The 13348-nt window shown below is 39.8% G+C and overlaps 1 protein-coding gene across 7 annotated transcripts in view; it reads right to left on the reverse strand.

Annotated features, from left to right (window-relative positions):
- Positions 1–13348, reverse strand: part of fryl (FRY like transcription coactivator) — a 318781-nt gene that overhangs the window by 71108 nt on the left and 234325 nt on the right. For 5 of the 7 annotated variants that reach the window (XM_033028305.1, XM_033028264.1, XM_033028273.1 and 2 more), the window contains 8 exons: positions 11698–11810; positions 10841–10991; positions 7118–7221; positions 6468–6653; positions 5561–5765; positions 2107–2228; positions 1831–2018; positions 1113–1207 (listed from right to left, as the gene is read on the reverse strand). In XM_033028305.1, the coding sequence (XP_032884196.1) occupies positions 1113–1207; positions 1831–2018; positions 2107–2228; positions 5561–5765; positions 6468–6653; positions 7118–7221; positions 10841–10991; positions 11698–11810 (1164 nt within the window). The remainder of the gene's footprint in view (positions 1–1112; positions 1208–1830; positions 2019–2106; positions 2229–5560; positions 5766–6467; positions 6654–7117; positions 7222–10840; positions 10992–11697; positions 11811–13348) is intronic. The other 2 variants (XM_033028312.1, XM_033028287.1) reach the window with 1 other exon arrangement.

The raw sequence follows: 13348 nt of genomic DNA on the forward strand, positions 1-13348 counted from the left end.
TCAAATGCTGCCTAACCCATTGAGTTACCCCAGCACTCTGTCTTCTTTCATAAACCAGCATCCTGGTTACCTCAAGACTCATGGTTGATCATCCAAATTCAGTACCCAATGATGTTCTGCATAAATGTATGATCCCCACATATTACCTCTACCATTCAGAATTTTTGCTTGATTTCTTATTTATATAATTAAAGGCAACTTTAAACATTTATTTCTAATCACTTTATTTTGCTTTCCAGAGCACTTCCTTTTAATCTTTCGTCAAGCTAGCCAATTTGCTTGAAGGTAGAAGACAAAGGGTCGTGGTTGAGGCTTATAACAAGTGGTGTACCACAGGACTCAATACAAGGTCCACTGTTGTTACTAACAGTTTGGATATGAACGTAGGTGGCATGGTTAGGAAGTTTTGGATGACACCAAAATTGGTGGAATAATGCTCGGCAAGAAGGTTATGACAATGGGATCTTGATCAACTTTGCCAATGGACTGAGGAATGGGAGATGGAGTTTAACCCAGATAAATGCAAAGTGTTGCACTTTGGAAGGACAAACCTGGGCAGGACTTGCACAGTAAATGGAAGGCTATTTGGAGTACTGTGTGCAGTTTTGGTCACCCTATTAAAGGAAGGCTGTGGAGGCTTTGGAAAGGATGCAGAATTATCAGAATGCTGCCTTGATTTGGGGGTATTAGCAATAGGCACAGATTGGACAAACTTGGATTCTTTTCTCTGACTCGTTAGAAACTGTGGGGAGACCTGATCTAAGTATATAAAAGGATGAGGGGCGTAGATAGGGTAGATAGAACCTTCATTTGTTTCATCTCTAATGTTTTTTTTTTATAAAGGATTATCAACCCAAAATGCTAACCGTTTCACTCTCTCCAGGCACTTAACTAGAATTTCTTCACTTATTATTTTCCAAAATATACAAACATTATGACTACTTGCATAGCCAGATACCTCCATAAATAAAACGTGAATGTAAAATAACAGCTTTTGTAATAACAATTACCCAGCCTGAAGTTAAAAGCATTTATAATTACAAATATATAGCTGGGATAAAACTTTATACTTTTTAAAAGATGGGTGATATTTGAATTGAAACAATACTTACTGAGAAAGTGCAGAAAGCAGGTCATAATGCTTTATTGTGTCTGCTAATGTGTCAATGGCAGACTCAAGAGTGAGCAGTAGTTCTATAACAAAACCCTGTTAACAGAACATCAATAAAATACTGAATTTGAAGAATGCAAATCAAAATATTACACACTTAAAACATTCTCTGGCTTCAGAATTGTATACGTTGCAGTGTTCAAATCAAGTCCCTCCAGATGGAACACTCAGTTCAAAAATTTCACATAACCATAACCTTCATGATTTTAGATGGGTAGCTATTGACAATAACTCTGCTACTCACATTTACACTACCTCGACACCCATTTTATTTTGCTGTACTTAATGCATTGCTTTCCACTGAAGCTTTGTAACAGTTCATTTCATCTGCTTGCTGCTCTTGCACTGACCCCATTTTACCTACTTTCTCCACCACTACCAATTCCCGTTTTGAAGATAAGGTGTAACAGATGATGCAGATGATAAATACATGCAGAATCGTCTGTTTTCATTTTAAGTCGCACAAATGCAGCACATTTATTCTTCAATTGTCCAATATTCAATTTGACTTTCTACCACTATGATTGCTGATCTGTTAGGATGTTTTCCTTGACTTTCCTTAAACTATATGAATACAGGTGTGCATGGAAATATTGCAAATGTAAAATAAAGAACACATTGACCATTTTTTTAAACTCTCATTAAAGTTGATTTTTTACCTGAGCCTCTTCCCCTGCATCACCAACTGTTTCAACAAGTCTTGACAATACATCAGAGAGCGTGGATACAGTCAATGGCTGCTTTAGAGCTCTGAAAATCTGGAAGGACCTTCCAGCATAATGTCTGTTTGAACATGAAAGTGCTGTCTGCAAGGCCACTTCACTGAGGAGTTGCTCCAGCTGAAAATCTAAATAAACCAAAAAACCGGAACTTGATTAAAAGTTTAGATGCTCAGGTTATGAACATTCATATTTGAAAACTTAAATTCTGATTACCTGATCTTGATTGCTTGAATATGGATATTACATGTTTTAAAAACACAGTTAACTGTTCAGCAGTTTTAATGTTTGGGTTCTTTGGAGAGACATCTTCATGATTCCAAAGTGGCCCTCGTTTTCTTTTGGAAAAGAAGAGAGGGTTTCAGAACAATTAGACAATAATTACCATTCACCCATTATGTAAAAGAAGTCAAGTTAGAGACACAGTATATTCAACTAACGACAGCTTACTCATATGTTCTGTTAAAATAATTAACACTTCAGAAGAAATTGAGTGCCAATTGTGATTTGAACATAATTAAATGCAACAAAAGAGAACTTAAAAATATTCATGTGGGAACCTATAAAACTGAAGGCATTTCTTTCCCTTCATTAAATGAGAATACAATGAGAAGTTCACTAGGCCTACATTTAGGTTATGCATGGTAGGCTGCTCTGGAAGGTTAGATCGCATGGGATCCAAGGAGAGATAGCTGAATGAATAGCAAATTGGCTCCATGGAAGGAAGCAGAGGGTGATGGTGGAAGATTGCTTCTCGTACTGGAGGCCTGTGAATAGTGATGTGCCTCAGGGTTCGGTGCTGGGCCCGTTACTGTTTGTCATCTACATCAATTGATTTGGATGAGAACATACATGGTACGATTAGCAAGTTTGCTCATGATACAAAAGTGAGTGGTTTTGCATATAGTGAAAATGGTTGTGAAAGATTGCAGCAGGATCTGGATCGATTGGCCAGGTGGGCGGAGGAATGGTTGATGGAATTTAATACAGAGACGTGTGAGGTATTGCATTTTGTGACGTCGATCAAGAGCAGGTTTTAGAGCAGAGGGATCTAAGAGTACATGTGCATGGTTCCTTGAAGGTCGAGTCGCAGGTAGATAAGGTGGTCAAAAAGGCTTTTGGCATTTTGGCCTTCATCAGTCAGAGTATTGAGTATAGAAGTTGGGAGATCATGTTGCAGTTGTATAAGACGTTGGTGAGACCGCATTTAAAATATTGTGTTCAGTTTTGGGCACCATGTTATAGGAAACATATTGTCAAGCTGGAAAGGGTTCAGAAAAGATTTACAAGGATTTTTCCAGGACTAGAGCGTGTGAGCTATAGGGGGAGGTTGAGTAGGCTGGGTCTCTATTCCATGGAGCGCAGGAGGATGAGGAGGGATCTTACAGAGGTATACAAAATCACGAGAGGAATAGATCGGGTAAATGCACAGTCTCTTGCCCAGAGTAGGGGAATCGAGGACCAGAAGACATTGGTTCAAGGTGAAGGGGAAAAGATTTAATAGGAATCCAAGGGGTAATTTTTTTCACACAAAGGGTGGTGGGTGTACGGAACAAGCTGCCAGAGGAGGTAGTTGTGGCTGGGACTATCCCATCGTTTAAGAGACAGTTAGAGAGCTACATGGATAGGACAGGTTTGGAGGGATATAGACCAAGCGCAGGCAAGTGGGACTAGTGTAGCTGGGACATTGTTGGCCGGTGTGTGCAAGCTGGGCTGAAGGGCCTGTTTCCAGACTGTATCACTCTTATGACTCTATTTAGTAATACAGATTGATGTCATTCAGGTTTTCCCGGAAGGGACATTCAATTGAATGGATATTCATCTCCCCAATTTGGGTGCAAATAGACGTTAGGATTGGAAAGATATGAGGGGCCCAGAATGCCACACTGATGTCTACAAGAGCAGGAAGATGTTACTCCATGCTGTTGCATTTTTTCTCCCGGGATGAAAGGGGGTATAACCATGTTCAAATCTGAGGAGTGGAACTCTTTTAGTGACTTTGAACCTAATGTCACGGAAAGCCAAACCTTTGCGCACTCGATAAAAAACAGGGCAAATTATTATTTTTTCTTTTCCTTGCAGATTGAGAAAGTATACAATTCTGACAAAGGCTCTGCAAGGACTGGGACAGATCCAATTCCAGAGAACAAATGTCCTTGAAGGAAGTAATGAGAATTTAATTCCTGTCTCTATTGCTTACCCTTTCCTCTCTTATTGCGGAGAAAGATTGGCAAGCACGCTGAAAAATTGTGGTCTTTTACATTGATGATGTAATATTTATGCTTGCTCAAAAGGAAACTTTTTTTCGATAGAGATCGATTTACTTCCATTTGCTCATGTTTACCAGTTATAAGTTTTGTCAAAAAGGGATAAAGATTTAACTGAAGATTTCTCTGCCACAGAAGGTAGTTGAGGCCAGTTCATTGGCTATATTTAAGAGAGAGTTAGATGTGGCCCTTGTGGCTAAAGGGATCAGGGGGTATGGAGAGAAGGCAGGTACAGGATACGGAGTTGGATGATCAGCCATGATCATATTGAATGACGGTGCAGGCTTGAAGGGCCGAATGGCCTACTCCTGCACCTATTTTCTATGTTTCTATGAAAGATTGTATGATTCCAAATATTATCACATTAATGGGAAATTTCTAAAATAACTTCTTCAGTTTACCTTTATAATGAAACACTTTTTTATGAAAAATGCTGAGGAAGTGTATGATTTACTTCAGAACTTGAGAATTTACAATATCATTTGAAATTTCAGTGAGAACCTTCCTCAGTTGAGCAGCAGAAAGTCGTGTCAGCAGGTTTGTCAGTAAGTGGCATGCTTTATCATTGGGGACACTACTTCCATCTCAAACAGCTGTGTGAACAAGCATGAAACAGCCAAATTGCAAGTAATTAAACCAAAATGGCTAGGCCCAACACACTACATATTCATGTGTTAAGAAATGTAGCCAGCTTTTGAGAATGTTGGGACATTGAGTGAATATCCTTTCTCTAATTTGGGTGCATCAAATTTTCTGGTTCTTTTCTTCCTCCTCCATTTTTATATTAAAGAGATAAACGCGAAGGAACTATTGATCACCAGTTCACACTAGTTCTATGTTATCCACTCCCAACACATTACGGGGAAATTGTACAGAGGCTAATTAACCTACAAACCTGCAGGTCTTTGGGATGTGGGAGGAAACCGGAGCACCAGAAGGAAAGCCACACGGTCACAGGGAAAACGTGGATACTCCACACACAGAGCACCCGAGGTCAGGATCGAACCTGCGTCTCTGGCACTGTGAGGCAGTAGCTCTGCCAGCTGTACCGCCCAAATGCAATAAAATAAATCAGCATATACCACTCTTTGGAATGCAGATTACCCTTGTTGTATCCTGGTATAGCCATTGAAATAGATACCTACAAGACTCAGAAAATTTGAGGACAACACAGTTATATACTTATAACACAGTTATAGACCTATAACACAGTTATACACCTTTTGCATCAAGCACCATCTTCAAGCTTGTTTATTTGACATACATAATTTCAAATTACCACCCTGGAAATTGATTTTAAGGACAGGAATTGTAGTAAATGCAGTATCTGAAGTGTTAATTGAGATCTATTTTCCAGATATTTATGTAAATTTTGTACAAAGTTAATTTTCAGAGAATCTTACCTTGTGGTTATAAATTCAATGAGTGCTTTCACCTTCTCATCTTGATCTGCGGTAATATCCACCTCATTTAAGATGGTGGGAGTGAGCTGGGGAATGGCAGCACTAGTAGTTCCCAAACTGATGCTAGAAGAGGTAGAGCTTGAGCTGAGTCCTGAGTCAGTCATTGGCGATGGCTGGTAATCTGGTGCAAATTCACTGCCCCCTGCTGGAAGAATATTTTCTAAAAACATTAAACTTCTAGATATGAATACTGTCAAACAAGAATTTAATAACTGAGGAAATAATTTGTGACAATGCAATAGAAAAATTATAATTATAAGACCATTAAGCCATCTATGATATTAATTCAGAGAAAACACTTATGGATATAGGCATATGGAATATATAATTAACACCACCACAGAAAACGCAGAATATTTTTAATAATCTTTCACTACTTTTGGTCAGTTTTTCAGTTCCATAGGTTATATCTAATCGAGTGAAATTGTTTATTTCAGTTTGACCTCTGGTTAAGTTCATCTCTAAAATAACCTGGCTTCAGTTACAAACATAATCGATTGTGCTCAAAATTCGATGCTTTATTTACTTCCTAATCGCAACACATGCACTCAGTATAAATGTATATATCTGGAACTATGGTGAGAAAAATAATAGAAAATTGCAACAATATTATTATTGGAAATATGGATTATGCATGTTTCATTAACATAAAAGTAATTGTCATCACATTTTAACCCTGATTAGCTATGATGGTTTCAGTGAGTCAGCATACTTCCTTTATTGTAGCTATATAACTAAACCAAACTGAACCTGTTCTTTAATTCTATGTCTAATTAAGAAATTATATTTAATCAAGTGATAAAAAAGATTCCAACACTGATTTATAACGTATGCAACAGTCACTAACCTGTAAAACTGTATTCTACATGAGTGGTTGGTTTGACAGTAAGCACCTTAGGTTCAGTAAAATCCCTGTTCCTGAGGAGAACGGAGGCCACAGCTTGAACATTACTGTTATAAGCCATTACTATAAGCAAGTGCAAAAGCAACCGCTTGCAATGTTCATAAACTTCAGGATGCTGGTGATCAAATCCTATATAAATGAGAAAGAAAATCAGGAATGTTTTTTTCCTATAAATAATTTAGTTACAACTAAACATGGTTTGTGAGATTTAAAATGAAAAAGTAGGTCATATGGATCTATGCTTCTCAATAAACGTATTCAACAATCAGATATTTTTTAAATTCCACCACTGAGTTATGCCAAAAAAAGGACATGTAATAACATCTCGTAATTGTTTAACAATGTATTTCTGTTTTTAATATTACTTCATATAATTATAAAATGCATTCTAAAAATCACAAACATATTCCTTATACATGTGCTGTGATTCTGCTGCAGTAATAAACATGTAATTTTTAAAAAAATCGTTTTTTCTTTAAATCCCAGGTCTGTAGAAAGTTGAACTTTTCTGTTGAGTAATTGCTCTGCACAACACTTTAAGCTCAACATCTTGCACCTGCAATGAAAAATCAACACTTTCACAGCATATTTACCTATAAATATTGCATGAAGCAAAAGGTGCATGTAGTTCCCCCATTCCACCTTTACACTGTGATCAACTATAAGATCTGTCAGAAGGATTACTGCTATGTTACACCTAGAAAGGAAACAAAAACAGTTTACTTATGATTAGAACCATACAAATACAATGTAACTGTCCATCAATGCCAGCAGGTTTTCCAAAATTTGAGACATCCCTCAATTGATGAAATGGTGCAGACATGATGACTTGTTACCTGACAAATCATTGCTTCATATAGTTTAGTTAGATGTGACATAAGATCACCCCTCAGCCTCCTGCAATCCAAGAAATAAAGACGTAGCCTGCCCAACTTCTGAACCCCTCAAGTCCTGGCAACATCCTCATAAATCTTCTCTGCACTTTTTCCAGCTATAATGATGGGACATTTTTCCGATAAGTCCTTCAAAACCAGTGTTCAGTTATTAATTTTGATTTGCCAGTTTTTTTAATTTTTAAAATGATTACAATTCAAGTCACACTAAATTTAAATTTAAAACAAGCTAAGTCGAGTCCAGGGCAACACATTGCCCTGCTGTCATGCACCAATCGAACTGTGAAGCTGTCAAACAGAATGAGCAGATAACAAAATAGAAGAATTCTCAGATAGTAAACTAGGAAACAAAAGGCACATTCCTGTTTAAACCTTTAAAATTTCACAAAACCACAAATTAAGAATTATAAGAGGTTAAAATTGAAATAACAAATAGTAATAGAGTGGCACAGAGGCCTAGAGGTAGAGTTGCTGCTTCGAGCATCAGAAAACCAGGTTCGATCCTGACCACGGGTGCTGTCTGTATGGAGTTTGAACGTTCTCCCCGTGACCTGCGTGGGTTTTCACCGGGTGCTCCGGTTTCCTCCCCACTCCAAAGAGGTACAGGTTTGTCGGTTAACTGGCTTTGGTAAAAAATTGTTAATTGTCCCTAGTGTGTGGAGGATAGTGTTAGTGTTAAAGGGTGTGGGGCAAGGGTGGTGAGGAGGGAAAAACATTAACATCATAATCCTGAAAAGAATTCTGGAATATTTTTCAGAGGAAATTACAAACCACAAGTATAAAATAAGTTATTTAGGGCCAGAGAGATCAAGTAATAAATTATTGTTTAGGCTGTTTTTTTTTTTTAAAAACCTCAATAAAACCATGTAAATAAGTGCAGAATTTTTGGTTTGTTTTTAAATCATGAACAGTTCATAAATACTTTAAGACCTTCCGAGTTTGTGACGTGTACTTTTTGCAGGAAAAGACTACAAAACATAGTTCCTTGCAAAGATGCCAGGAATTAATTCCTGGATTTCTGGATTTTTGGTTGTAACGCTCATGTGCACATTTGACACGTTGTTGATAGATTGCTGCCAAGAAAATGATGAATATTGTGTCTCCAGGTTATATCTCACATGAAATTCTAAGTTAAGGGCCTGCCCCACTTACGTGTCCTTGGCACTCAAATTACGCGACCTCGTGGTCGCGTTGAGGTGCACGGGCATTGTATGGCCGCGCGGGGCCGATCCCACTGAGAAGCGCGGAGGGGTATGTAGTTGTGCGCGACATCGCGCGGGGCTCCAAAATTTTTGTAGCGAACGAAATCTTCGAGCGCCAACGGCCTGTCGTGTAACTGACCCTGGCACGACGCAACATCTCACCTCCAACAGCAGCAGAAGCAGGCAAACGATCACCGAACTCGGCCTGGGACTCACGGCCGTTGCGGTCCGGATCTGCCCCCACTTCTACTCCCAGAGCAGGGCCAAGAAAATTGAAGATGGACACAAAATGCTGGAGTAACTCAGCGGGACCGGCAGCATCTCTGGAGAGAAACAATGGGTGATGTTTAGGGTCAAGATCCTTCTTTTCAGACTGAAGAAGAGTCTTGACACAAAACGTCACCCATTGCTTCTCTCGAGATGCTGCTGGTCCCGCTGAGTTACTCCAGCTTTGTGTCCATCTTCACATGCTCCAGACGGCTGTGCGTACGCATGAAATCGCAGGCGACCTTCGCGGCTCAACGCGACCGTAAGGTCGCGTAAATTTGCGAGCCAGGGACACGTAAGTGGGACAGGCCTTTAACTGACAGAAAAGGGGGGAGTGATGTGTGCAGGAAAGGGGGTGGATCAACTTTTTTTTGTATCACACCTCTTACTTTACCTTGAATTTTGTTACTTTACCTGGCATTTTGTTCCCAGACCAAATGGTCTGGAAAAAAAACCCCTTTCTCTGACAAGGTCAGAGCAAATAAATAGAAAGCAAGTTTAGAATCAGGAAATCTACATTCCGTGAAGCAGTCAGTTATTTGCACTTCCACTTATTTAGTGTACACGATGTGCTCGTCTACATTGAAGAAAACTAGTGCAGTTTGGTTGACTGCTTTGCACAACATCTCCATTCATCATGCAAGGGTTCCCTCACGCACTTTGCTCTATGTGTTTTTGTCCTCTTACATTGTTCCAACAATGTCCAGCATTACCTGGAGGAACATCTCATCTGCTGACCAGGCATGCTTCAGCCCTGGTTACTCAACACTGAATTCAACAATTTCAGATAACAAGCCTTTCCAGGTTGTTTTAAAACTGGGCTGTTCTGATACGATGTCACCAAGCAGTAATTCCAACTCAAATTTTCTCTCCACAGATGCTGCCTAGCCTGCTGGATACTTCCAGTATTCTTTCTTTAATTCCAGATTTTCAGAAACTGCTACGTTCTGCATCTCACTTTCAACATAATTTTTTACCTATCCTTTATTCCCATTCATCTTTTATTTATGCCTCCTTCAGATCAGCTGGATTTAACAAGTCTTCACTGTTATCTCTCAACCAACGCTCTCTGCATTATTCAGTTTCTCTTGCTTCAACTCACCCTCAGACATTCCCTTTTTAAAAACAGATTTATTGTGCCTTCCCCCCTACCACCACCCCCCTTCCCATCGGGCCAACACCATTCCCCCACTTAAAACACACTTGCTTTCTAACTCTTCCAGTGTCTTTCTTTCTCATAGGATTCCATGACCCACAAAGTATTTTCAGCATTTTCTTTTTTTAAATTTCAATCTAACAGAATCGACAGGAGTTTACTATCTGCTTTTGGAAATCTGCATTCATATTAACGTAGGAAAGCAAATATAATCCACTGGAAATGTAATCACTTGATGTGGAGTCACAGAGAATCATGCAGCATGGAAATGACCCAGAGTCTGAACCAACTATTAAGAGCCCATTTACACTAAGCTTGTCTGATTCCCCTTTTACGTTCCCCTGACTTCCACCAACCCCTCCCAGATTCTGCTCCTCACCGACGCATTAAGCGCAACTTTCAGTGGCCAATTAACCCGTCAAGCTAAGTCTTTGGGAGGAAAGGGAGCACTGGAACACTCGGAGCAAACCACGACCATCACAGATTGAATGCAGCACGAGAGGTCAGGATTGAACTAGTGTTTCTAAAACTGTGAGGCAGCAACTCTACTTGCTGTGCCACTCTGCTGCTCTGCTGGCTAAGACCTAATTGTAAACTACAAATGTATTTTCAAATTATCCAAAAGTTTACATGGGGACAGTTGCATGTTAACACTCAACACGGAAATATAATTTGTCACGATATATTATAAACCAATAAAAAAACAACTAAATATTTTGCTGAATGACAAGAGCAGATGATTTTAATAATGTTAATAATATTAAATAATTTTATAGGATGCTTTGTTTTTACACTGACCTCTGTAAGGGTACCCCTGGGTTACCAGTCTCAGGCAAATAATCAGCAAGTGGCGACCAGCTTCCACCTGAGGGAGGAAACGGCAACGGTTCTGCTTTGTTGAATTCCATCACTTTCAGCCTCCAATTCGCATACATTGGCATAGAATCACCTTCAAAAAATATAACCAAGCGAGTTAGAAAAAGGATCATTAAACTGGTCATTGAATATCTTTCCCAGATATGCATCAAGAACCTACCTGTTGTACACTAAATTCTGTGCATGAAATTAAAGTGCAAAATATAATTACAAAATTATATTCCCTCCCTTCCGAATGGAATAGAATTCTGCTAAGATTCATAAAATCAAAAATATAAATTTGCATACACAAACAGCCTTCTCAAGCCTAACTATCAATTCTAAAGTCAGGTCAAGTGTCTTGAGAACCATAACAGCCCTGTCCCACGGTACGAGTTCATTCCAAGAGCTCTCCCGAGTTTGCCCTGAATCGAACTCGGAGATTTATGGTAATGGCCACTCATCGGTACTCGGGGCTCTCGTGGACATTTTTCATCATGTTGAAAAATCTTCACGAGTCTTCCCGTGCTTACCTGCCGTTAGCGAGTCTTCCCGAGTACCTGCCGTTAGCGCTAAGAGATGTCCCCGAGCTCCGACGTACCCGCTACGTTCATTCTCCGTGCTTCCCACGAGTTTGATTTTTTTTAAACTCGGGAGAGCTCTTGGAATGAACTCGTACCGTGGGACAAGGCTTTTACTGCCCGGCAGACTTAGCCAAGTTTGCAAACACACTTTGAACTTGAGGTTTCAACCCTAATAAGACAAACCTCTGTATCATGATTTGAAATTAATTTACTTACTCTTCTCCTCTTCATAGGATCCTCCAGAGCTGCTGCTGTAACGAGATTCTAGGCGGTGATGCTGCCGGTTCAGGTTACTATTCAGTCCACCGTAGATGTCAAGGTGTCCATAACTGATAAAATCAAGAAAGTAGTCAATTAGGCTGAAAAATGTAGAAACTATAATTTAAGTGTAGGAAGGAACAGCAAATGCTGGTTTATAATGAAGATAGACAAAAAGTGCTGGAGTAACTCAGCGGGTCAGGCAGCATCAAAGTGCTGGAGTAACTTAGTGTTACCCGACTAAGTGCTGCCTGACCTGCTGAGTTACTCCAGCATTTTGTGTCTAATTCTCCTGTCCCACTTAGGAAACCTGAACGGAAACCTCTGGAGACTTTGCGCCCTACCCAAGGTTTCCGTGCGGTTCCAGGAGATTTTTGTCAGTCTCCCGACCTGCTTCCACTACCTGCAACCTCCGGCAACCACCTGCAACCTCCGGGAACCGCACGGAAACCTTGGGTGGGGTGCAAAGTCTCCAGAGGTTTCCGTTCAGGTTTTCTAAGTGGGACAGGGGCATTACTATAATTTAAATGTCAATTATTAAATATAATGACCTCAAAATATTTAAAGGAACCACAATGTATGGCAATTGGGTCAAATGCAAAGGACATGCAAAACCTAGGCCAAACTTTGAGCAAAATAAAGTACTGGAGGAACTCCAGTCTATTGTCTAACTCAGAGAGTCATGCAGCATTTGTGAAGGGAACGGAAGGATAGCATTTCAGATTAGAACCTCCTTCAGACTGATAAGTGTCCATTGGGCCAAACTTGCCTGATCAGTATCCCTCACCCATGTTAACCATTCACAGTCCCCCTAGACCTGTCCTAACCGGAACTAAATTTGGCTAACCAATCTTGCCAGACTCAGCACCATGGACTCCAGTGGCATGGTCTTAGCTGCAGCCATCCTAACACCCTACCAAAAGCATCTTTAGCCAGCAAAGAACCTCTTCAACTTTGCCAATTGTAAAAACATTGTAAAATCTTTGAATGATTTTAACTTTCTAAATAACCTCAGTATTTAAAACAAATTATTTTTTCAAGGGAAATTAGTTACCAAAGATACCTTTAAACAACGTGAAACTAAACCTGAATGGTTTAAAAAAAAAGTAAACTAACCTCTAAATATGAAACCCGCAATACCCATTGAAACTGCGGATTTTTGGATATTGCACCATACCTGGCCTGCCCAGAACCTGAGAATTCAATTCCCAGCATGGGGTGCACAAGGCCTTGAATGGTGAACATATGAGCAAAGCCACGCAGACCAAGATACAACGCTCTAAGGAGTTTAATGACCCCATACTAGTGACAGCTGGTTCACTGCCCTATCTTACCAGCTAACTTGAGAGCATCATGACCTTTCTGGCTATCCCAACCCAAAGAAAAAAATATGCTTGCCATGCCTGTGTTGCTGATGCCATAAAAATGAAAGCATGGCTAATATCGTGCTTCTATGCAAGAAGCAGTGCAAAGAAGAACTTGGGAACTATAGAGCAGCAATTATGTGGTAGGAAAGTCACTGAGAGGGATTGGAGGTATAAGAGGTACATGTATTTGGAAAGATAGAGGTCGATCAGCACTGTTTTGCGCACGGGAGATCATGTATCAT

This window comes from Amblyraja radiata, chromosome 1, assembly GCF_010909765.2.
Source record: "Amblyraja radiata isolate CabotCenter1 chromosome 1, sAmbRad1.1.pri, whole genome shotgun sequence".
Lineage (NCBI taxonomy): Eukaryota > Metazoa > Chordata > Chondrichthyes > Rajiformes > Rajidae > Amblyraja > Amblyraja radiata.